Here is a 25,408-nt window from a genome sequence, read left to right on the forward strand (position 1 = left end):
AATAGCCTCCTAGGGGATCTTACAGCTTGCACTTTTGAAGGTCAACAGTCTACCACCACAAGCAGCCGCTTTACAAATTACGCCACTCCCCAGCTCAAAACCATCAAATGACTCCCATCTCCTTACCCTGTTTATTTATTTATTTATTTATATTTTTGGCTGCATTTGGTCTTCTGTTGCTGCGCGAGGGCTTCCTCTAGTTGAGGCGAGGGTGGTGGCTTCTGTTGTTGGGGAGCATGGGCTGTTGGGGAGCATGGGCTCTAGGCGCACGGGCCTCAGTAGTTGTGGCACATGGGCTTAGTTGCTCCATGGCATGTGGGATCTTCCCGGACCAGGGATCGAACCCCGGTCCCCTGCATTGACAGATGGATTCTTAACCGCCACGCCACCAGGGAAGTCCCTTCCTTACCCTGTTTAATCAGAGCCCCAACCATGTTACTAATCTCATTTCCCAATCATCACACCTAGACTCACTGTACTCTAAGCACCCTGGCTCCTTGCTTCCTCCCAGAACACCAAACACGTGAAACTTGAGGGCTTTGGTAGCTTTTGCTCTTCTCCCTGTCTGGACTGTTCTTCCTGATTCCTCCAAGGCTGGCTGCACTTTCGTTCAGCTCTCTACTCAAATGTCAAGACTACGTACCTAAAAGAGCATACTCCTTATTTCCTCTCCCTGTCACTCATGTCAAGCCCCTATGGAGCAGGGAATGCCTGGCACACACTAGGCACCTCAAAACACGCTTGGTTAAATGAATTTGGACTGAACTTATCGTGCTTCACTGCCACCCTTGCTTTGTGAGGTCACCTCACCGAGGTAGGCATACAACAACAGACGGAAGCAGAAACCAGGTGAGGCCTGCCTCGCCGTTTCTGAGCCCGTTAGTAAGGGCTCGTACAGGAACCCCTTGCAGCTCCCCCAGCCAGAGCTGGGCCCTAAGAATGCTCTTTTCGTTTCCTTGTCCGGTCGGGAAGGGGAAGGGGTAAACGCGAGAAAATGAGGCGTGGAGGGGCTGAGGAGGGAGCCTCAGCTCCGCAGCATTCGGTTGAGAGTTTACTGTTATGTATGGCGGTGCTTCTTTTTACTGGATGGCCTGGCGTCTGAGGTTGCGTTTCGGTACAGAAAGCTCAAGCGCAGAGGAGCAAGCAAGGCGGTCAGCCATTTTCCGAAAGTAACTGCCGGGTAACCCCGCCCGAGTGTGTACGCATGAAACGGGGGCGGGACTTATTGTGAAGGCCTCGCTCCGGAAACCGCACCCTCGCTGGCGTCCTACCCTCGAGGATTCACAAAACGCAGAGCGAGACTTAACAGTCGGCAGCGAAAGCGCGCAGTCTACCGCCAATGAGAGCGGAAGGAAGGGAAACGCGCCTGAGGAACACTCTGTATGTCCAACAATGATTGGCTGGAGCCGTCCCCTCTTCTTTTTGCTATTGGCTGGACTGCCTTTCCCCGCCCACCAGGTGGGCTTTTTTTGTCTAGGTACTTCTGATTGGCTCCTTCTGGGCTGCGGGGGGCAGGGTTGGGGATTGTTCATCACGGATTGGTGGATTTGAGCACCTGGCGGTAACTTCCCGAGCAAGAAGCCCGTCCCATCTTCTCTCTGTCCCGTCTCCCGACCCGTACGCTATCCCCTCAACTCTCGCGCACGAATGGTTAAAAAAAAAAAGGATTAGAGGCTCGAGCCCGCCAGCCAGGCCTCTAGCTCCTAGCGCGCGCCCTCAGCGAGGACCCATGCGAGCTGCCCGTGACACTGCCTGCGCTGTTTGAAACTGCAAAACCCGTTACAAGCTTGGGGCAACTACCGTTCCGGCTGGTTCCGGAGCCCGTGCGTGCCAGGAGGGCGAGTGGCGGTCGCGATGTGGCTCTAGGCTTTCGCGTCTCTGCAGCCTGGAGACTAGAGCCGGCACTTTTGTAGGACGCCACCTCCAATCGCAGCGCTGGCGCGGGCGGAGGCTAAAACACAAGGGTCCTGAGACTGAGGAAAACGCGCCAAGTTCCCGTCGGCGGTGGAGTGAGGAAGACCCCAGCGGTTCGGGCGCCGGGCGAGCGGAGCCGCTTCTGGCGCTCCTTGCCGTCCCGGGGCGGGGACGGGGGCGGGCTCGGTCGGGTGCCGCTTCGGGGATGTAGTCGTTGCCGGCGCCAGGCAGGACCGAGCGGCAGCCCGGGTTCCCGCTCTTGAGAGCGAATGGTCACTCCCCTGCGGGGAGGGCGATCCGGCCAGCTTTTCCGTGGGTCGCGGGCCCCCGCGGGCTCGGGACAGGGGCTCACCTGTCGCACCCGCCGTCAGCCCGGTTAGACTCATAGGCGTCACTGCCGCGGACCTCGCTCTGGGCCATGACCAGGTAAGAAGGGCCCGTGGAGGAGGGGCCGGTGCCTGGGCGCCGCGGCAAGTTCGGCAGGAGTCCGAGGGGGCCGCGGGGAGGACCCCGGCTCCTTCGGTGCTGCGCCCCCGCCCAGCTGCCAGCCAAGCCGTCCGCGCAGCGGGCGGCGCCACCTCCCGCCGCCGCTGGGGACTCAAGGCAGGTGCTGGCTGGGAGTAAATAGGCCAACTCCGCGAGCTGTGGTTCTGCTTAAAGACGCCTCCCGCCGGGCCGGTGCCGCGTTTGACGGGCACGGACATCATCACCGTCCCGTCATCTTCTCACTTTTCCGTTCCTAGAGTTTGCGGGGTAGGGAGAAGAAATGTTTGCGCTCACGTTGTTTTGTGTCGGTGATTGCTAAATTTTACCGAGCAGTTTAACTTACTTTTTCTGCAAGTATTTAGAACGGCACGTGTCTTAAACCTTTGTAGAGGATGTTATTCTTGTTTTACGTTTTTCGTGAAAAGTTGGGATTGAGTCGTCCCATCTTACAGAGGAAAAAACTTGAAACTAATGAGACTTAGTGTTCACACTGTCATTTGTCAAGAACATTTAATGTTCTACTTATTGTTTTTTCTGCGAAACTTGATTTAGAGTTACGGGAGAAACATTTTTGGTGTAACAACCCCCAGTGATAAGGACAGCCAGGAGCAAGAAATGGTATAGAAGATACGGCACCTGGTAAAATGTTATATTTTAGGTAATGTTAATGTTTAATCATTGCTTTGAGGAGCCCGGAGGGGTGGTTTATTGATTAGGATTGATAATGTTATTTCAGCTGCTTGGTCATTTTTTTTTAATATTTATTTAAGTCCGGTTATTCTGTCTCTTAGAGAATCCAGTTTCCATCATTTATTGGAATTGGCTCCCAAGAAAAAACCTTTTACAAAAATCGCTAATGCTTAGAGATCCCTGACACTTCAGTGCAGGCTGGTTTATCGTTCATGATAGCATTTCATCAGCATTAGTGGCCAGGAGAGTAAATTGAGTTGGAGGGGGGATGGGGAAATTGGTCGGCTTTCCAATTATTCCTGAGTTGTCTCAAAAAGGTGGTTTCACTGCCGAGTTCAGTGTTGTGAATTCCCAGTTCAGAGGCAGCCGGGTTTTCGCTTATGCTTAAGGATGAAATTTAGTTCATCCTGTTAGTCTCTACCTATATTACATTTTAAAGTCATTGCTGAGTTTTTGGATTCTTAGGTGATTTTCTGGTAATACTCGAGTCAGATAGTAATATCTTCCTAATGAAAAATAGGACTAAAGTGTAAAATAACTAACACAAATAGAGCCATTTTTTTTTTAGTCCAAAAGTTTTATTTTAAAACAGGGAAGAAAGTTTGCACAAGGCAAACTTTTCTTCTTTCCTACTTAAAGCAGTATCTTAAAAAATTCTATAGTTAAAGAAGTTTGAAAAGTCAGTATATTTTGGTTTCTAGTGCATAAGAATTTGATATACACAAAGTGCAGCAATTTTTTACACCATTATCCCAATTTTGCATATGGTTTATTACTTTTCACACAAGTTTTTAGGTGTAAACTTAACACTAGATCTAGGCCTTTCCTTGTATGCAGATTATACTTTAAATAGACCTTATTTTGTATAACTAGAAAAAGACCTTGGAAGGAGAACTCAGTCACTTCTAGCACTCCTTTGATTTCCCATTCATCCCTCTGTTTCCCACCTTGTACTTCAGAATTAGAGATGGTACTTGCTCAATGTTTCCTGAATGAACTAATAGATAATAAAGTTTTTACCCCTTGATGATACTACTTTACCATTACTATTACTACTACTACCAGTACAATGGGGTCTACTACTAAAATGAGGTATTTTGTGATGTGACCCTTAATCTAATAGCAGCAGGCTAATAAAAGTTCAGTATCTTTTTTTTGTTGTTTGAGAAAGTTAAGGACACATGGCAACTGCTTCATTTAAGCAATAAACATTGACTGCCTGTTATTGGCAGGCATTAGATTTTCAAATACAAAGTTCTAATTAATACCATTCCTTGGTAAATTTGTTTTCAGAAATGATGATTTTATTGCCTACAGCTGATAACTGAAAACTAATAACCTTTTCTCTGATTAACAGATATGATTGGTGATTACAAGGTCCCTGTATAAATTAATTTTTGTCAACTCCTTGGGATTTGAAGAGAAAATGCCCGGTGTCATACCTAGTGAAAGTAATGGGCTTTCAAGAGGTAGTCCATCAAAAAAAAACAGACTTTCCTTGAAGTTTTTTCAGAAAAAGGAAACCAAGAGAGCCTTGGATTTCACAGATTCTCAAGAAAATGAAGAAAAAACTTCTGAATATAGAGGATCTGAAATGTATGTTATTTTCAGTATATTTCTGTACTTTAAAAAATTCCACATCAGTGAAAAAGCAGTGAACTTGGATTGATATCTGCAGTCATTCTGACCTGATAGTCCATAGAGGGAGATAAAAAAGCACACATTAGTGAGACAAGTCTAGCAGTGTGTAATAGCAGAAACAGGATTAAACTGGTGGTTCCCCACAGAGATCAATCATCACAGTTCACATTATAACTCATTTAAATTGTGCTCAGCCGATTAGGCTAACAGAGAGAAATACTAATTGACTAAAATTATTTTTCAATTTAAATTTGATTTTAGTGCAACACACTTTATGTAAGGGTAAAGAAATTTATGGGGGACAGTTACCTGACATAAACTTTGTAGTCATACCTAGTATATGAATTCTCAAACCTGTTGGTGTACAATTGCAAATTATATTTAAAATAAACTTAAAAATAAGAAATGCTTTTTATACAAATAAATCCTTCAGTGACTGAAATCAGAACAAAATGGAATGCTTTACTCCACCAATAGTTGCTCTAGTTGGAGTCTACACTTGCTCCGTATTCAGCACGTAGGCACTCTGCTGTGTCTAACGTAGATTTGCTCCCCTGTATAATTTCCTAGTATTTACCAATAATCAGTTTAGGAGATTGTGTGTGAACCTTTTGCTTACCAGCATTCGTGCCTATAAATACCTTGAGGTATTAGAGTTACAGCTAGCAGCTGTAAAATAAATAAAAATTCTGTGAGGACTGTTTGTTAAACTGAGGTAAAAGAATTATAAACTTGAACAATTCATTTTTAAGTGAGGAACAGCTGTGTAAGTATCTTCATAGACTCTGTTTCCTCTTAATCTTTTGTGAACAGAATCTGACTTAGATAGTGCAGCCTCTCCCAAATATTGTCATATTCAGGTTATTCCCAGGTTTCTATTCAGAGTTAAAGTACTTGATTAAAATGTCCTGTTGGCTTAACAAATCATAGTACCAATTCTGCAATTTTCTGCTCTGTAAAATGGGATTAACAGTCCTTTAATGGAATTGTTTTGAAGCTTGTTGAGTGTAATATTTTTAAAGTGATTGTAAAACTTTTATTCTGTGTGTATAGCAATTTTTGCACCTGTACAGATTAATTGTCTTAAAATGCCATCTGAATAAAAATCCATATACTTTTCGGATCATACAGTTTTTGGGAAAAGACTAAATGTAGGGAAGTAATATTTCCACTTTAATTCTACTTCCTTATCCCTTTCTCTTCTTTGTACTTAATAGTGATCAAGTTGTTCCTGCAGCACAGTCCTCACCTGTCAACTGTGAGAAGAGAGAAAACTTGTTACCATTTGTGGGACTGAATAATCTCGGCAATACTTGTTATCTTAATAGTATACTTCAGGTAAGTTGACAATTTTGCTATATAATAAAACTTTAGTAGGCAAAGAATGATGTAACACTTAATATTTTCTGAGAATTCAGGTTATTGGAGGATTTCAGTTGTCCATAATACTCTCTTTGTCTTTGTAAATAAACCAGAATTGGGTAAAATAATCATGATTCTAAATTGCACGTTACAAATTTCAGTTGAGGTAAGAGAAAATGATATATTAAATAAAATTGGGATAGCAAAATTGAGTAGATGTTGATTAAATTGAAGATACCAAACTTTTAGTTTTTCTGTCTGATTCCTGATTCCATGGTGATATGTATTTTAACCCTTGGAACTATATCTGTTTCATGTTGTACCCTTGTATCTGGTCAGGCTCAGTGCTTTGTTGCACTGAGGGAAGATAGCAGGCTACTATGATGAAATAGAGAACAATTTTTGACACATCTTAATCTCAGAATTTTAAGTAATGCACATATGAACATGCTCTACAAAAAGCATGATAGTGTTTTACTGATTTTAGGTATATTGTTTGTTCAGTAAATACTCAAGACAATCTCACTTTATAGGTATTATATTTTTGTCCTGGTTTTAAATCTGGAGTGAAGCACTTATTTAATATTATTTCAAGGAAGAAAGAAGTCCTAAAAGATGAATCCAGTCAAAAAGATAAGGTAAAAAATAAAATTAATGGAAATTCACTTGCTTAGAAATGAAAAAGTAATAAATACAGAGAGGATTTGGGAGGAGAATGACAAAGATTATTTCTCTTAACAAATTACATCTGAGAATTAAATTTCTCATTGGCAATTATTTTTCATTCTTATGGGGTAAGCAGCTAACTTGATTACCCCCTTTTATAGTGTTTTCTCCAGTCCTCTAATTTACTGTTTACCAGTAAACATTGTCACGCACACCACTATCACAACATATTGTACACTTTTACCCCGTTATTTATCTACTGTTTTCAAGTTGACTCACTTTTACTATATAAATAAATTTAAAGAAACCTTTGACTTATGTAGTTAGAAAACTATTATAACCCACATAATAGAAAGTAACCAAAAATATGCTTAAAATTCTTTTAAGTTTATTTTGTATACCTCCAGAAAATTAGTGTTATGAAATTAGATTTAGAAAAGCTAGTGTTGTCTAGTGAGAAAAAGAAGGGGGAAGGTACTTAATTTGTTCAAAAATTAAAATGTTTGTGTGTTTCTTGACAGGGAAATTGCAAAGAAGATTCTTCAGCAAGTTATGAACTAATATGCAGCTTACAGTCCTTGATCATTTCAGTCGAACAGCTTCAGGCTAGTTTTCTCTTAAATCCAGAGAAATATACTGATGAACTTGCTACTCAGCCAAGGCGACTACTTAACACACTCAGGTACAGTCTATTATATAATTTTAGGATTCCAGTTTAGGTCATGCTCTCTCTGGAGGAGAGTGACATGTGAACAAAAGGGGGGAATAAAGGGCAAGGAAAATAGACACTACAGATCTGCAGTCCTTAATATCCCAGAGGCTCCAAAGACTGGAAATTTTTTCTTATGATTGGTACTAAATTCATTAAATCTGAATTTGTGTGAGACTGTTTATAGTCTTTATTCATATTTATCTGTAATGTGAATATTCATACTCTTTTCTGTAGAAGTAGTAATGTGTGTAATTATGGGATACTGCCCCTATTATGTTGGTGATACATATTTTACCTATGTGCCAGATTCTTTTTTAATCTGAAAATTTCTGAATTACCAAACACATTTGGTCCTAAGGATTTCAGATAGGAATTATAGGTCTGTATTCAAAATACGTTATATAAAAGAACTGTAAATTGCAAGTATTCTATTTTTGTTGTATGTACTTAGAAGATAAATATTAGTTAACTGAATTAGATTTCTTTGTAGTATTACTTAAAAAATGAAAATTTATCCTATATACAGAATAGCTTTATCCAAAATACTACAGGGTTTAAGTCTTTAAAAAATTATTTAATCGTTTAGGTTAGGAATAGACCTAGATGTAATACATTGCCATACATTTGTTAAGAGGCAGTGTAGCGTGGTGTCCAGGAGGTCTGAATCCTGACTTTTGCATCTCTGACCTTGAGCAAGTTATCTGTAAATAGTGGTGATATGGTACTTACCTCATAGGGTTATTGTGAGAATTACACAAATAATATAAAAAGCATTTTGAGGGAATCCCCTGGTAGTCCAGTGGTTAAGACTCTGTGCTTTCACTGCTGAGGGCTGGGCTTCGACCCCTGGTCGGAGAAGTAAGATCCCACGTGCCATGTGGCAAGGCCAAAAAAAAAAAAAAATTATATATATATGGCATTTTGAATAAAGCATGGTACACAGTAAATCCTATATACATATTAGCTATTAACAATAATATTTAGAAGATCAAAGTATTTGTGATAATGAAAATCAGGTTAAATTTGTTTTTAGTTACATGTTTAGGTAAGGAGTTTCAAATTAGTAGCTGAATAAATGTTTTTGGACTTTTAAATAATTGATGATATCCCCATAGATGAATTCATTTCTGTATGGAAAGGTGGTTTTTGGTTTTTGTTTTGGTATTATATCTTCAAAACTGGAATAGATGAAATGGAAATTTTTATTTATAGGGAACTCAACCCTATGTATGAAGGATATCTACAGCATGATGCACAGGAAGTATTACAGTGTATTTTGGGAAACATTCAAGAAACATGCCAACTCCTAAAAAAAGAAAAAAATGTGGCAGAGTTATCTACTAAGGTAGAAGAAAAACATCAGAAAGAGGAAATGAGTGGTAATAACAGCATGGAGATGGACAATATGAGGCATTCTGAAGACTATAAAGAAAAATTGCCAAAAGTAAATGGGAAAAGAAAAAGTGACACTGAATTTGGTAACATGAAGAAAAAAGTTAAAGTCTCTAAGGAACACCAGTCTTTGGAAGAAAACCAGAGACAAACCAGATCAAAAAGAAAAGCTACAGTTGATTCATTAGATATTCCTGCTAAAATAATCCCCAAGTACATTTCTGAAAATGAAAGTGCAAGACCCTCACAAAAGAAATCAAGAGTTAAAATAAACTGGTTAAAGTCTGCAGCTAAGCAACCCAGCATTATTTCTAAATTCTGTAGTCTGGGTAAAATAACAACAAACCAAGAATCCAAAGGACAATCTAAAGAAAATGAATATGATCTTGAAGAGGACTTGGGGAAGTATGAGAATGATAATACAGCTAATGGTTGTGGACTTGAATCTCCAGGGAATAATGTTATGCCTGTTAATGAAGTTAAGCCCATAAACAAAGGTCAGTATAATTTATTCTTGGACATTGATAGGTAGGATTAACAGCTGCGGAATTGAGTTTTCTCTTCTTAGCCAGTATAATATCTGGCTAAAGTTTTAAGAGAAATTTAACACAATGTGAACTGGCGTTTCAAGCACTACACTTACATGTATTTTGTGTGTGTGTGTATAAATCTCACTAATTTTAAGGTAATAGTAATTTATGTTTATAAACTAGGAGAGTTCAGTTAATCTTAATGGCAAGAGAATATTTTACCCCTTTATATATGCAGTATTTGACATAAACTCAAGAAAGAAATTGCATTTGCTAAGTAGTTATACCATACTGGATTTCTGCTGAGGTTCACACAGATCTCAGGGAAAATTTGTAGAACTTACATGACTAAATTTCATCCTTTGGGGTATCTTTAGGAAGGGAGTTAAGAAGACACACATGTGTTGAAACTTTTTTTAGAGATAACAGTAATTCATATTCAAAATTATCTTTACAGGGAGTTTATATTTCATGAGTAAGTCACCTCTTAATGCTAATAAGCAAGTTTGAGATACGAAAATCAGCCTTCTAGCCATGATATACTTTAAATGGAATAATGGTTATTTGGGCTGTACTGAAAAATTCATCTGTATAGATTTGTTTTCCTTTTTTTGTTTTAGGTGCAGAGCAAATTGGTTTTGAGCTAGTGGAGAAATTATTTCAAGGTCAGCTGGTATTAAGGACTCGTTGCTTAGAATGTGAAAGTTTAACAGAAAGAAGAGAAGATTTTCAAGACATCAGTGTACCAGTGCAAGAAGATGAGCTTTCCAAAGTAGAGGAGAGTTCTGAAAGTAAGCAAAATTGGAGGCTTGCATGGACTATGGAATAATTAGAGTTTTCCTCAACAAAACAGTCTAATAAGTAGCTTGTATAATTATTGAGAAAAAACTCTTTTAGTGTCTTTGGTATAATAAAATCTTTCTGCCTATATAGCTACACTTGTCAATAGTTACTAGCATTTGGAAAATTGTGGCATCTTTATTTTGATGTGTAGAGTATGTTATAATGGGAAAATGAAATGCTTTACTAAGTTAATTTTGGGGTACCTGAATCTCAGAGCTACTGAGGATATTTTTGTTAACACCGTATTTGAGCCAGTGTTTTTTCTTGTATAAACCACAAAAAGTGTAGTAATGCCATGGGAAGTGATCATGAGACTGGTTTACTTGTTCAGATATTGTAAATTGACTATTAAATATAAAGTCTTTCTCACATGGAGTCAGAGGGTAGGGCTTATATATTGATTTTGCTGTCCCTATGACCTCAATATTTTTTGGCTGACCAGATATAAATATTTAGAGGTATGTGCACTGTCGAAGATGAACTTACAAGTTTCTGAAACTAAAAAAAATCTCTTTAGTTATTATTTGGGAAGGATTAGTCAATTAAAATGGTATGCTAATTCTGAACATAAAAATTTGTGGCTTAAGTTTTTAATTTCTGAGAGATTTTTCATTTGTGAGTGACAGGATTCTCTTGTGTAGTTTCTCCAGAGCCAAAAACAGAAATGAAGACCCTGAGATGGGCAATTTCACAGTTTGCTTCAGTGGAGAGGATTGTAGGAGAAGATAAATATTTCTGTGAAAATTGCCATCATTATACTGAAGCTGAACGAAGTCTTTTGTTTGACAAAATGCCTGAAGTTATAACTATTCATTTGAAGTGCTTTGCTGCTAGTGGCTTGGAGTGAGTATTCTAAAGTTTTGTTCAAAATGCTATGATAGTAAGGAAACAGTACAATAGTGTAATAGAAACTACTGAAATGAAGTAATTTACAAATATTGCCTTAGAAAAGTTTATTGTTTTATTAACAGTTTCCCTGTAAAAACGCATCCGTTTAAATCCTTCTGGTATGAATGTGTATGATTTGTTCACACATTTTTCATTTTCATTCCTTATTTGATTATTTTAATTAATTGATTAAAGCAGGGAACAAATTTCATACATACATCAACATTTTTTTGAGGGGAGCAAAAAAGCAAAAGTATTTTAGCTTTAAGGTAAGTAAGCCAGGAAATAAAACTAGTCTGAACAATTTGATTCTTCTGTAGTTGAAAATTTAAATATCTGAAAGCAATAATAAATATAAAAATGCCAATTACATTTTAGATAGTCTTTTTCTGACATGTATACATGTCATTGTAGATTTTATTCCTTTCTATATTAATGAATTGTTTGAAATTACCACGAGAGCTTACCAGTAGCTCTCCACACATTTTCTTATGCCAGAAGATGACATGGTCCTTTCTTTCAGTGGCCTTTTCCTTTGCTACAGTACAATTTTATTTATTTTTTGTCCCCAAATCTTGGTTGTAGAGACAGATTTCACATTAAAATGACTTACTAAATATAAAGGAAAAGGATTTTGAAGATCAGTGTTTTTTTTTTAATGCCATTTATTTTCTTATTGCACAAAATTAGGAAAATAAAGAAAATTAAGGGGGGAAGTGCCAAATATCCTTCACAGAAGCACCTGAATATTAGTACTTATTTCAGTATTCTTTGTGTAAGTATTATACAAAATTGGGGTCTTGTTTTTTACTTTGTGTTTTATTCATATGAGCAGTAAATAATATGGGTTCATTCAGACTTACTTGGTTTCACATTGGGTGTAAAACTGAATATATATAAAGTGGAATCCCAGAAAACCTTTTTTTTTTCCCCCCCTTCCAAAGGTTTGATTGTTATGGTGGTGGACTTTCCAAGATCAACACTCCTTTACTGACACCTCTTAAACTGTCACTAGAAGAATGGAGCACAAAGCCAACCAATGACAGCTATGGATTATTTGCAGTTGTGATGCATAGTGGCATTACAATTAGTAGTGGGCATTATACTGCTTCTGTTAAAGTCACTGACCTTAATAGTTTAGAACTAGATAAGGAAAATTTTGTGATCGACCAAATGTGTGAGATAGGTAAGCCAGAACCATTGAATGAGGAGGAAGCAAGGGGTGTGGTCGAAAACTATGATGATGAAGAAGTGTCGATTAGAGTCAGTGGAAATACCCAGCCAAGTAAAGTTTTGAACAAAAAAAATGTAGAAGCTATTGGACTTCTTGGAGGACAAAAGAGTAAAGCAGATTATGAGTTATACAACAAAGCATCTAATCCTGATAAAGTTGCCAGTACAGCATTTGCTGAAAATAGAAATTCTGAGGCTAACAATACTAATGGGACCCATGAATCTGATAGAAACAAGGAATCCAGTGACCAAACAGGCATTAACATGAGTGGTTTTGAAAACAAAATTTCATATGTAGTGCAAAGCTTAAAGGAGTATGAGGGGAAGTGGTTGCTTTTTGATGATTCTGAAGTGAAAGTTACTGAAGAGAAGGACTTTTTGAATTCTCTTTCCCCTTCTACATCTCCTACATCTACTCCTTACTTGCTATTTTATAAGAAATTATAGTGAGTGTATTTTCCTTGTGTATATATTAAACAGACCTGGACAAACATCGGTAAATTGATTACATCAAAAAGTCTTTAGCTTAGCTTTTGAAGCTATTGGATATTATTGGTCTCTCTAGGTTTTTATATAAATAGTGAAATTTGAATTGTTGAAAACCATGTTAATTTTTAGAATTCATTTTCCTTAGTGGAGACTAGTGATTGATGCATTAGCTTCTGGGAACAAACTTGTATAGGTTCTTAACTGAATTATTCAGAATGGAAGCATTTAAACACTTTGAATTTACACCTATCTTTTGTGTTTGCTTTTTCAAATAAAGTGCTTGTATTTGTATCTCCATATTTTGGAGTAATTATCTACATGATGTTTATAGGTTCTGTGGTTTTTCAGCTAAGAAGCAGAATCTCATTTCAGTACATTTAGTTTTGTAAGTCATGAAGCCAAATCTTTGATGGGCTGTATTAGAGGCACATGTATGTATTCACAATAGTGCACATTTTGTGCCTTGAATCACTTTGAAAAGTGTCTCAGAAAACCTGAAGAGTCAGTCCTCTTCTATCTTCACAAGAATTTTATATGTATTTATGAAAATGATCCTGTACCCTAGTAAATCTTTTTCGGCGTGGACTAATTTGTATCTCTTCATAGTCATACTCTGCACGATCTGTATATAATGCATCGAACTTAGAGGTGTGACCTTAAATTTAACTTTTTTTAAAAAACCAGGAGGTCAATAAAATTTAAACTGCTTAACAACTATGTATACAAATGCTTGAGGATTTTTTTACTTGCATATTTTTTACCATAAATATAGCTGGCTTCTCTTAAAAAAAACAACATGTGTGTGTATATATACACACATACTATACACACATATATATACATAAAAGAGAATAAACATGCATAATTACCTTTAATAATATTTTCTGACATTTGGAGGCGAAGAAATTGAATTTCAAATAGGAGAAATTGTGCTTAGTCCATCTAAATTGTCATACCTAGTTATCCTTTAGACATATAACTATGGAATCCAAAACTGGAGAACTTAAGGTGAGGCTTTGGGCACACAAAACACTTGGTCATATTTTCACTTTAAATATATTAAATTGGTAAATGATCGATTATGACTTGTTAAAGGACATTCTTGGTATTAAGAATATGAAATATAATTCCAAAGAATATATAACTAACTCTTGGAATAACACTGCTATACACCTATACACCACTTCAACAAATAAGAAAGAGTACCTGTCAACTAATAAACTACACAGTTAATGTCTTTCTTACACATTCTTTCACAAGATGGTGTGATATAAAAAGTCACAGTTCTTGCCACTTTCTATGTTCAGGATCACTAATGGAACTTTTAAGCAGGAACAGCCCTGTACACTACCCATAAGCAGCTGAGGGAGTAGGAGTCACTAATAGAACTTTTAAAATGAAACAGACTTGAACACTACTAGTAAGCTGATGGAGTAGTTCTAGGATAGAACTTGGGCTTCTGTAACACTCAAGAGACAGCCTAGAACTATACTAGTTAAGAACTAGTGTGGATTCCTGATATGAGAAAGTTTGTTTTAAGAAAATTGAAGAACACGGTAAGTTAGGAAGTAACTGTTCAGTTACACCAGTGTTTTAAGAGAGTAATCCTCTTCTGATTTTACGTCAGATAATTACTGTCTGGTAATTAAATCGTAATTATATAAATTTTAAAGTTCTTGATATTGTCCCTGAGATAGGTGACAATTCAAACTCTTACACAGGTGTAACCTTATGAGAAATTACCTAGGAATTAATTACTTAATATTCTTCCCCCAACCCCAAAGAGGGAGAGAGTATGTAAATAAGTTACCTTTTCTTTTTTGTTTGCTTTAAAGAGTTTCCGTTCTTGACTGCCTTTCCTTATTGACCATCTGGATCCTCTGTTCCCAAATATATATTTTTGAGGTTATGCTTTTCTGACTCCCTAGTTCACCTGTTTTGGTCCACCTGTAGACTCACCTGAAAAACCTTTCTGTGATTCGGTCTTTGAATTGATGATGTAGATAAGAGGAATCTGAGATAATACTGCCTGTTGTAAAGGTAGGCTGGAGCGGGGAATATCAGCCATCACATCTACGCTCTCAGGAGAATGAAGGTACCATATATTTGATCAGTTCTTAAGTGATTCATGTAAATGGTCAGTAGATCAAAGGGATAGATTACAAGTTATACCTTTCTATAAGTTACAATACTGCACAAAGAAAAAATGTTCAAATGTTCAAATGAACAAAAATGTTCAATCATTCCAGAAATGATTAATATGCACTTCCTTGGAAAAACTTGCCAAATAATTGAAATACATGTTGGAAAAAAACCTGCATTAGTTTTTCATATCATAAAGTTACAATTTTAAATTAATTAGCTCTTAATTAACAGCTAATTTTACCTTTTATACATATACTTTGTAAAATCTATACAAGTATCAAAAAATATACCTTATTCAGCTGGTAGATTAAAATCAAACACCAGCTCTGTTATTTTTATGGTGATGTAAGATAAGTTTAATGCGGATTTCTAATTTACCAGTTTAGAACACTAAAAACTGATGAAGTGACTGTCTTGTCTAATTTAAAACAGAGGAGTCATTCATTTTAGTTGCTAAGGGTCAACTTATATTACTATCATTGCTATAATAAGGTTGAGAGTCAAACTACTGTCACTGGTATTAGCTATCCCAATATGTAATCGTTATTTATAGACAGAAGTTATCAGGTAAAGTTACTTCTGCAATTCTAAATCCCTTTTTTGCGTGCCTAAATGGAAAATACCTTAGAAACCAGTTTTAAGACTTTACAAACCAGTTATCAATAATTTATTTCTACCCATTAATTTATTCATTTATTTAATTTGGGGGCTATTATCCGGGCCCATAAAGTGACTGTCAATTATGATTTTCATTTTGCTAGTTTTGGAACTGTTTCTTGAATCAACTCTAACTTATTCTCTGCTTTTTTCAGTAAAAAAATTTTTTTAAGTCTCAGTAAAATTAGTGTAAACATTCACATATTTAATAGTACCTTTAAAATAAGCATTACTACATTTAAAATGGTTCCAAAATGAATCTATAAATGGTAATATAAATTAAAAAATACAAACTTAAAGTAAATTAACATTAGCTATGGTATAAATAATGGTAAATGTGAGTGTACCTTTGAGTCATTAAAATGTCTTAAAAAAGATAACAGCATATTACCAGAACATTAGAAACCACAGCCATGATTCTCAAACTTCAATCGCCATTTGATATTGTTTGGCCACTGCATTCTTCCATGAGTAAATTAATGCTATAATTTCCAGAATTAAGTCCCAAGTCTTTTTCAAAAGTTCTTAAATTCTTTTCACACTCAATGTTGAATACATGGCTTTTCTCAAATGAATAAAAACAAGTGCATTTATATTAGAGATCCATTTTGCGCAGGCTCATTCGACTGAAGGAATCCCTGGAGAGAAAATGAAAGGATATAGTTATAAGTAAACAATTTTTATATAATCCTATAAAATATGTTTACATGCTTTCTTTCTGCCAGTTATCTCAAAGTTTTGCCACCAAAAGCTTACTGACTTTAAAACTTTTTTGCCACCAAAGCTCTTTTAACACTTCAAGTTACATGCTTATCCTACACACTCTGCCTTATGTTATTCTAACTTGTAGAGTTCTCTATAGATTAGAAGTATTTTATAGTAACCACTCTATCCAAGTCCATTGATCATTTATTCATCTGTCCAATAAATACATTAGATATTGTGATTAAACAAGAACTAAGGGATAATGGGAGAGATTTCAGGAAAAGATTTACTTGGGGTTATTAAAAGGCAAAATGCAAGTGTTTTACTTAAAATATTAAATTCTAAGTCTTAAATCAGTGGTTCTCATATTTTTGGGATTTAGGTCCTTTATACACTCTTAAAAATTGAGGACCCCCAAGGAAGCTTTTGTTTATGGATTATATATTGATATTTACCATATGAGAAATTAAAACTAAGAACATTTTAAATTATTTTATAAAATAACCCATTACATGTTACTGTAAACAGCACTGTTTATTAAAAGTAATTTGCAACAGTTTTAGAAGAGTGGCATTCTTACGTATTTAACATCTGGCTTAATAGAAAGCCTAGATTCTTAGTATCTGCTTCTGCATTCAATCTTTCACATGGCACGTAGTCTCTGGGAAACTCCACTGTACTCTCATGAGAGAATGAGCGTGAAAAAAATAATATTTGACATTAATATGATAATTTGTTTTGACTCAGGAACCTCCTGAAAAGGTCCGAGGGATCCCTCGCATGGGTCCCAGATTATACTGTGAGAACCACCATCTTAAAACCTCCTAAGGTATTTTCCTTCTTCCTTAAGCTGGTTTGTTTTGCTTATCTTTCCTGCCGTTAACGTTAATAGTCTCTTAAGGTTTCCAATCTCCAGGAAAGGAGAGGACACGTACATAGAGATCATGTTCAGCTTTGAATCTTGAAGCTTGGTTTTTTTTGGAAAATAGCAGTCTTAAAAGAGTGTTGTTGAAGAAAAAGGATTTTCTAAATTCCAAAAAACTGCCTGCAAATATTAAGAACTAAAGCTTGGAGGAATAACCATCAGAGAGGAAGGCAAAACTCAGGGTAATGGTGTAATGGAAAGCTTCCTTCAGATAGGAACAATACTGTCTTTCCGTTGAAAGGAGTTGGAGAGATTTGATGGAAGTGAGACTACCATTAGGAGACTTCCTGACTACTTCAGGGACCCAGCACCCCATCCCAGGACCTCTGACCAATGACTGTAAGATTGGTGGAGGTGGCTAGAGCAGCAAGAAGTAAGAAATTCCAAAAAGATTGAAAGGGAAGCCCAAAGTGGAGGGAACTAGTGTTGCTTCCCATCAAGAATTTCAAGAGGAAACCACCCAGGGTGTCTTGCATCATTGTAAGGATGGTGGAAGCAAAATATAATATATTCTGCCAGAGAAAGGATCTAGAACAGGCCTCCTGGTCTCCTTCTGTTCCTGTAGATGGTCTGTCTACATGCTCCCTGTAGGGGACAAGACATACAGCAGGCACTTGGTATACATTTTCAGAGGCCTAGAAGTACACAAATATTAGATCACTGAAGAACAGGGAATATTCTCATTTGATCAAATAGTTAAACTTTCTTTTGTAGTATATTATACTTTGCATTTACATTCCATTTATATAAGCAATTTCAAAGACCTTCCAAATATTAATTGATCAGGTAAGTACAATTTAATAGCTTCACTGCCATAATTCAAAGAAAAGGGTGGTAAAATATTGGTGCCACAACAATTCAATAGATGTATGTACATTTGGATTTCAAAATGCAAAGAAGGCAGTTTACTTTTAGCAGTTAACATGCCCTGTCCGGAATTCAGGGGTTAAAAGGAAAAATGTTAATAAGCACTGTCCTTGGAACTTTACATGCCATTTAATTTCCACAACAACCTCTTCAAGGTATTATTTTACAGAGGAGAAATCTAAAATTAGATTAAATTATCTGCTCAAGTAGAATTATGGTCAGTTGTAGAAAATTCCAAGTTACTTCCACTTCTAATTTTATTTGTCACAATTAGAAAGTGAAGAAAAATAGTGAAGTCGTCTTGATACTCAGTGGGGTTATCTGTTTTAATCCAAATCTAGAAGAACATACTATATACTATTTACTGTCAGGGATAAGGGAAATGAATACCTGGCTTCAAGTACATTCTAGCAAATTCTCTCATAGGAATACCAGAAAGTGTGACAGGACATTAAAAGGAACAGTTCTAGGAGGCCAGACTTATGTGTGGTGTCCTGGTTAGTATGAGTTCTTAAAACAACTTTATTATTCCTTTCACTACAGAAAGAACTGACTTTTATCTTGTAGGCTGATTCAGGTATAGATGATGAAAGGCTTACATAAGTTGAACTTGTTAGGTTTCAGAAGACAATATTTGAAACCATTTAATAGAAGTTAAATAAATTCACTTTTAAATAGTTCAAGCAGATTTCATTTTTCTGAAGATATCCAAAGTAATAGAAAAAATAAGCATACCTGTGGCAGGTAACAGGTAATACTGCCTTGTATAACTGAGGGATCTTTCTGTTTATCAGAGGCTGTAGGGCCTCTTTAAGGCGATGATAGTTTCTCTCTAGTTCCCTTTGGTACTCCTTTTGATCTGGCCCAATTAAGCTCTTATTTTTTCTTAAGGCATCCTCACACCTAGGAAAAACAGTGTGTTATCAAAAGAGTTCTTCTGGCATACTTTTAGGGCATGCATATATATATATATATATATATATATATATATATATATATATATATATATATATATATTCACCATGACGAGGACATTCAGTTTTTCGGTTGTATGTAAAACATCCTCTCTTGCTATTAGGTTTAAAGCAGGGAACAGATGATCAACAGAGTTTCTTTAAAATCTAACATCCGCTTCCAGTTTTCACAATTGAAAATTATATATACTTTAATATTAAATCTGACACCCTTTTTTTCCCCACATATCACCACTAGACTAAAAGTTCTTTAAGGGTTGTAACCGTACTCATTTATGTAGCAACAATGGCATCTCGTACAGTGGTTTGCCTTAACAACTGAATAGATCTGATATCTTTTATTCAACTTATTCAGATATTTAAGAAAAATATCTGGACTCCAATAGATAAATGGAAAAAGCGTGTTTAAAAAGAAGTATACATATCAATACTTGTAGAATGCAGCTAGAGTGATACTTAGAGGAAAACATATAGCCTTAAATGCTTATATTAAGGAAAGAAGACTAAAACTGAAGCGCTAATAAGCAACTTAAAAAGAACAGAATAAACTCAAAATATAAGGAAGGGAATAAAATTTTAAAGTATGATAGCTCTATATTAAAAAATGCAAAAGTTGGTTGTCAGAAAAATCTAAAAAAATAGACTAAGCTCTGGCAAGAATAAATGAGAAAAGGCCAAGTATCCTCTTCTAGAAATAAAAAATGGGACATAAAGTCAAATACAGCAGAAGTTTATAAAGGCACAGAGGATATTATGTACAATTTAATGCAAATAAATCTGAAATTCTACTTTTCTAGATCAATTACCAAAAATATTAAGCAAAAAAATGAATAAAATTTATTAAGCAAAAATATGAATAATCCTAAAACCATCAAATCAGTCAAATCACAAATCTACCCACAAAGAAAACATAAACATGCAAATTCTACTAAACATTCTAAGGACAGATAATCCCTTTGTAACACAACTATTCCAGAGTATATAAAAAACTATTCCAGGGTATAGGGGGAAAAAAGAACTATTCCTGAGAAGAGTTTCAAACTCATTTTTCAAGGTTGGGATACCAAAACCTAATGGGGGCTATAAGAAAATACTTGTAATTCAATCTCACCCATGAAAACAGTTGTAAAACTCCCAAACAAAATACTACGAAACTGTTCTAACAACATATTACATCCCTACTCCCCACATACAACCCACTTGATAAAATCTAAAAATTTGTCATGATAAACTTCTAGCATAACTACAAACAGGTAGGAACTTTTTTCACCTAATTAAAAATATCTACAAAAACATGAAGAAAACATTATACTCAATGCCGAAAAAATTTCTTTTAGATCAGAAACAAGAAAATGATGCCCTCTATCACCATCCCCATTCAACACAGTAATGGAGGTCCTAAACATTACTGTAAGAAAGAGATTCTACAGACAAATTATTAGAATTAACAAGTGAATTTGGCAGTATTCTCATGTAAAGCATATAAAATTCAACTGCATTTCTGTATGCCAGCAAACAGAAAATACGATTTTAAAAGATACTATTAACAAAAGTATAAAAATACTAAATACCAAAGAGTAAATAAGTCAAAAGATACGTTAAGGCCTCTACAAAAAAATTAAAAAAAAAAAACATTCAGAAGGTCTAAGTAAATGAAGAAGTATACCGTATTCATAGATTGGAAGAGTCAATTCTCTTCCAATTGATCTATAGATTCAGATTCAGGTTATTATTTGGGGTGGGGTAGAGGGAGAGATACATTGATTCTAAAATTTGAAATTTATATCAAAAGGAAAAGGGCCAAAAGTAGTCCTTGAACAAAATGAGAGGAATTGCTCTATCATATATGAAAGTTTATTATAAAGCTGCAGTAATTAAAACACCATAATATTAGTTCAAGGAGAGATAAGTAAACAGTGGAAGAAAACAAAGATCCTAGAAACAGATGCACACAAAATGAGCACTTGATGTGTAATAGTGCAAAGCAGTGGACAAAGGCTAATCTTTGAAATAAGTGGTGCTGGGTCAACTGCACATCCATATGGGAACAGAAATCTGACCCCTATCTTACATCATATTCAGTCATCAGTATAGACAAAAATCAAACATCCCTACCTTGAACCATATACAAAAATCAAATTTAAGCTGATTTTTTTAAAAAGTAAAAAGGCCTTTTTTGCCTTCTTGCCCTTTTGTTTAGGCTATATTGAATTTTAGAGATACCATTATATTGACTTTTTAGAAGTCAACATAAAATGTTACTCTGACCTCAGGTAAAAAATCTCTTAAGACACAAGAAGCAATAGTCATAACAGAAAAGACTGAATCATTTAACTATATTAAATTTAACAACTTCTGTTGATTAAAAAAAAGGTGCTAAGCCCCAAATTCAGAGAAGGTGTCTATGATATTTACAAATGATAAAGCATTACATATCCAAGAATATGTAAATACTCTTAGAAATCCGTAAGGAAAAGAATCCAATAGGAAATGGCAAAATAAACAAAAAACAAAAAACCTTGAACATATAACTTTACATCTTGCACATGACAAGATGTCCAACCTCACTGGTAATCAGGGAAATGCAAATTTAATCCCTAATCACATAATCATTTCACACCCACCAGACTGGTAAGAAACTGTCAGACAATATCAAATATTGGTGAGGTTACATAGCAATAGGAACTCTCTCAAACATTACTGGTGAGAATGTAAATCCGGCTTCACACTTTGGAAAAAGATGTGACATTATCTGGTTGAAGTAGAACCTATGAACCAACAACACTACTCTTAGGTATATAAGCCCTAGACTATCTCTTGTACATCCAGAGGTAGGTAAAGAAATATTTGAATAGTATTCTTTGTAACTAAAAAACAACAACAAAAAACAAAAACCAGGAGACAGCCAAGATATCCATCAACAGAAGAATGAATAAATCATGGTACATCCATACAATGAAACATATAAAATAAATAAAGCAAAATTTATTATAGCAATATCTCACAAACATTAAAAATAGCAAGTCACAGAAGAATATGTACACTCCATTTATATAAAGTTAAAAAAACATGCAAAATTAAATAGTGTATTAAGGGATATATATTCACTTATGATAAAACTATGAAAACAATGAGGAAAATGACAACTATGAAATTCATGTAGTGGTTACCTCTGAAGGAAGGGAGGGTGATAATATCAGAAAAGGGCATGTGAGGAGGGATCTCAAAGCAATGATAATGCTCTTTTTCGTAAAAGCTGGGTGGTAAGTACATGACTTTTTTCTCCCTATTCTTTAATAGCAAATGTTATAAATACTATTTTGAATCTACTCAAGATTTAATGAAAACAAGTTTTAAAAGATAAGCCCCAAAATATAAAGAGTAAATACAAGAAAAAGTGTTTACTGTTTTTAGGAATAAAAGAATGCAAACTGAAGTACCATTTAAACTGATTAACAAGAGACACCCTATTTAAATGGCATTACTTAAAGTAAGGTGTACTGTGACTAGCATTCTTGGCACTGTTAATATTTAGAACCTTTTTGGAATAGACTACATATTAGGGGCCAATAAAAATGTTCATGGACTTTGGCTCACTCATCTCATGCTTAATATTTTAATTCAACAAAAAAGATACATTTGTTAACTATACCACACTTAAATTCAACATAAATTCAGACATTTGATGAGATAATATAACTATTAGAATAACAGTTTTAACTTTAATTGAAAAATAAGAATTTAAGATAATAGGTATAACTGAGCTATGGTAAAATATATATGCGTATTGGCATAAAAGTATATACACAAAAAAATTAAAAAGGCAGTATTGGCTATGACTTGTAAGGTTTATGTCATGTAGTTTGTTTTGTTTTTTGCCTTTTTGTAATTTAAAAGGAGAAAACCTTCTCTGTGGTAACCCTTAAGGAGACCTGCAGACTACAGGACTTCATTACCCTATAGTAAATATACACAAAGAGGAGGACATTTGTTTTAGTATCGTAGTCATGGTAAAAATTCCAAAACAATAGCAAGAAAATAAGCATCTATTATTAAATGTCTATGACCTAAAGAAGTATGTATTGTTTCAAGATCATCTGGCTCACAAGCACAGCAGGGATATTTTGGTTCTTATTTGAAACCTCCCAAATAATAAAATTAATGCTAGAAATCAGTCAATTTTTTTTTAATTTTTATTGGAGTATAGTTGATTTACAATGTTGTGTTAGTTTCAGGTGTACAGCAAAGGGAATCAGTTATGCATATACATATATCGACTCTATTTTAGATTCTCTTCTCATATAGGCCACTACAGAGTATTGAGTAGAGTTCTTTGTGCTATACAGTAGGTCCTTATTAGTTATGTTTTATATACAGTAGTATGTATATGTCATTCCCAATAGAAGTCAGTCAATTCTACAAGTACAAAGCAGCTTTCTTTCTTTTACTACGGCAGCTCATCTATACCATACATTAGGAGCTATGTTTCCTATAACCAAACCTATAAGGTTGTCTAGCTCAATAATCAGATTATAAAATCCCAGACTTCAATGAAGCTATCTGAAGTTTTTAAAAGACATTTACCATGTTCACGCAGGAGAAACTGACAGAAATTCATGACAGCTATTGCAGTGAGAATAAGGAAAATACTGTCTCAAGAGACTTGAACAAGTTAGCATGCCTCATATTTTCCTGACGACAAAACTGATATAAAGTAAAATTATGTCTACCCCAATAAACCCTTTCAATGACTGATTTGATAAGGGAAACCATAGTTCATAATTTGATAAGAGAAACCATAATAGGGAGTCAAAGACTGGATTCTGACTATGGTTCTGATGCTGCTTTGTTAAGTGACAAGTCATTTACTTAATGGTACACAAGGCCCGTACAATCTAATTCCAACCTACTTTCCCAGTGTTTGACTACTTGTTTTCATCGATTGCACAGTTCCAGCTCCACTAAACTATTCATTTTTCTCAGAACAGATTCTGAACTTTGCTCATGCTGGTTTTTTTGTTTGTTTTTAGTATACCCTTCCCCCTCTTTTCTGCCTGAAAAACTAATATTCATCCTTCGAGGTTCATATATAATGTTAATTCCTGTGTGAAATCTTCCTTGACATCATCAAATAAAATTATCATTCCCTCTTTTGTGCTCATAGTGTTAGTAAAGCAGGAATCAGTATCAAGTTGATGACTATTTTCCCCTACTGTTTCAAAATTTAGTATTTACTGAATACCTATTTATTACATGCCAAGTATTATTTGTGAAGAAAAGAGTTAACAGCAGGCCTGAGCCTGCTATCCTTAGGTCCTATTTGCAAGGCTGGCCCTTGGTTACTGTCTGGGAATTTGGATTTGGGAAGGGTTCCTATAATACCCAGAAGATAAGAGTGGCTCACTGTGCCTGAACTATTTATACAAACACTATAGTTTCTGCTAAATACCTGCTTTCCTTTTGGGAGTCTGGAATTTTGGTACCTGTCAGGGAAAAGGTGCCTACATGACCAGCCTCCAATAAAAATCCTGGTTGGCACTTGAGTCTCTACTGACCTTCCCTGGTAAACAACAACATTTCACACATGCTGCCACAACTCTTGTTGAAACGATTAGCACCTCCCCTATGTGGCTGCACTGGGAGAGGACCCTTTGAAGCCTATACCTGGTTTCCTCTAGACTTCACCCCCTGTGCCTTTTCCCTTTGCTGATTTTACTTTGCACTCTTTTACTGTAACAAATCATAACCAGGTCTACAACTATATGCTGAGTCCTGTGAGTCCTCCTAGCAAATCATCAAAACTGGGGGTGTTCTTGGGGACCCTGACACCCATGTATTATTTCACCTAATTTGCACAACCTCCCTGTGTGAGGTAAATATTATTATCCTTACTTCATACATTAGAAAACTGAGGATCATAATGATTAAGTGACCTGGAAAAGAGACATAAAATGATAAGGATAAGATCTGAATGTAAATTTTTTGCTTCCAAGTTTGCTGCTTGTATATTTTCTGAGGGAAGGGAAACAGAAACTCTCACATTGAATGTTCACAATAAATAACGGCTTTCAAGTTAACAAGTTAAATGTTAAACTAATAATAGTTTCAAGTTAAAAAAATTTCCTGAGTCTAGGCTTTTCTAATCTTTAAAATTTAAAACATGGCATTATATACAGTATTGGGGGGCGGGGATATATATACACATAAGGAATAGTAAGTTATACACAGACAACCTCTCATTGTGAACCATTTTCCTATAGTTTCTCTTTTCAATAGTCCCTGAAGACTC

General features: G+C 35.7%; 2 protein-coding genes across 7 annotated transcripts in view; one reads left to right on the top strand and one right to left on the bottom strand.

Annotated features, from left to right (window-relative positions):
- The first annotated feature begins 1,609 nt into the window (after positions 1-1,609).
- On the top strand, positions 1,610-13,573 carry USP1 (ubiquitin specific peptidase 1). 3 transcript variants are annotated; one of them, XM_028163115.2, is made up of 10 exons: positions 1,610-2,340; positions 4,448-4,686; positions 5,949-6,069; positions 6,627-6,731; positions 7,281-7,441; positions 8,684-9,360; positions 10,014-10,184; positions 10,878-11,079; positions 11,815-11,899; positions 12,069-12,207. In XM_028163115.2, the coding sequence occupies exons 2-10, from the start codon at positions 4,517-4,519 to the stop codon at positions 12,072-12,074; spliced, it is 1,698 nt and encodes a 565-aa protein (XP_028018916.1). In that variant the 5' UTR covers positions 1,610-2,340; positions 4,448-4,516; the 3' UTR covers positions 12,075-12,207. The 3 variants fall into 3 exon arrangements, with proteins under 3 accessions (XP_028018916.1, XP_007164406.1, XP_007164405.1); XM_007164344.3 differs by lacking the exon at positions 11,815-11,899 and adding an exon at positions 2,953-3,058 and having other exon boundaries at positions 1,612-2,340; positions 12,069-13,573; XM_007164343.3 differs by lacking the exon at positions 11,815-11,899 and having other exon boundaries at positions 1,612-2,340; positions 12,069-13,573.
- Positions 13,574-15,832: 2,259 nt separating this feature from the next.
- Positions 15,833-25,408, bottom strand: part of DOCK7 (dedicator of cytokinesis 7) — a 193,776-nt gene continuing 184,200 nt past the window's right edge. For all 4 annotated transcript variants that reach the window (XM_057548786.1, XM_057548800.1, XM_057548793.1 and 1 more), the window contains 2 exons: positions 18,881-19,048; positions 15,833-16,286 (listed from right to left, as the gene is read on the bottom strand). In XM_057548786.1, coding sequence (XP_057404769.1) covers positions 16,244-16,286; positions 18,881-19,048 — 211 coding nt within the window. In that variant the 3' untranslated portion in view covers positions 15,833-16,243. The remainder of the gene's footprint in view (positions 16,287-18,880; positions 19,049-25,408) is intronic.

This window comes from Balaenoptera acutorostrata, chromosome 1 (assembly GCF_949987535.1).
Source record: "Balaenoptera acutorostrata chromosome 1, mBalAcu1.1, whole genome shotgun sequence".
NCBI lineage: Eukaryota > Metazoa > Chordata > Mammalia > Artiodactyla > Balaenopteridae > Balaenoptera > Balaenoptera acutorostrata.

Excerpts from the sequence above, each read along its gene's own strand:
- USP1 (XM_007164344.3), top strand. The coding sequence starts at position 4,517 with ATGCCCGGTGTCATACCTAGTGAAAGTAATGGGCTTTCAAGAGGTAGT. Across the intron at positions 6,070-6,626 it reads ATCTTAATAGTATACTTCAG|GTATTATATTTTTGTCCTGG; the intron begins GTAAGTTGACAA and ends CTCACTTTATAG. Across the intron at positions 6,732-7,280 it reads AATCCAGTCAAAAAGATAAG|GGAAATTGCAAAGAAGATTC; the intron begins GTAAAAAATAAA and ends GTTTCTTGACAG.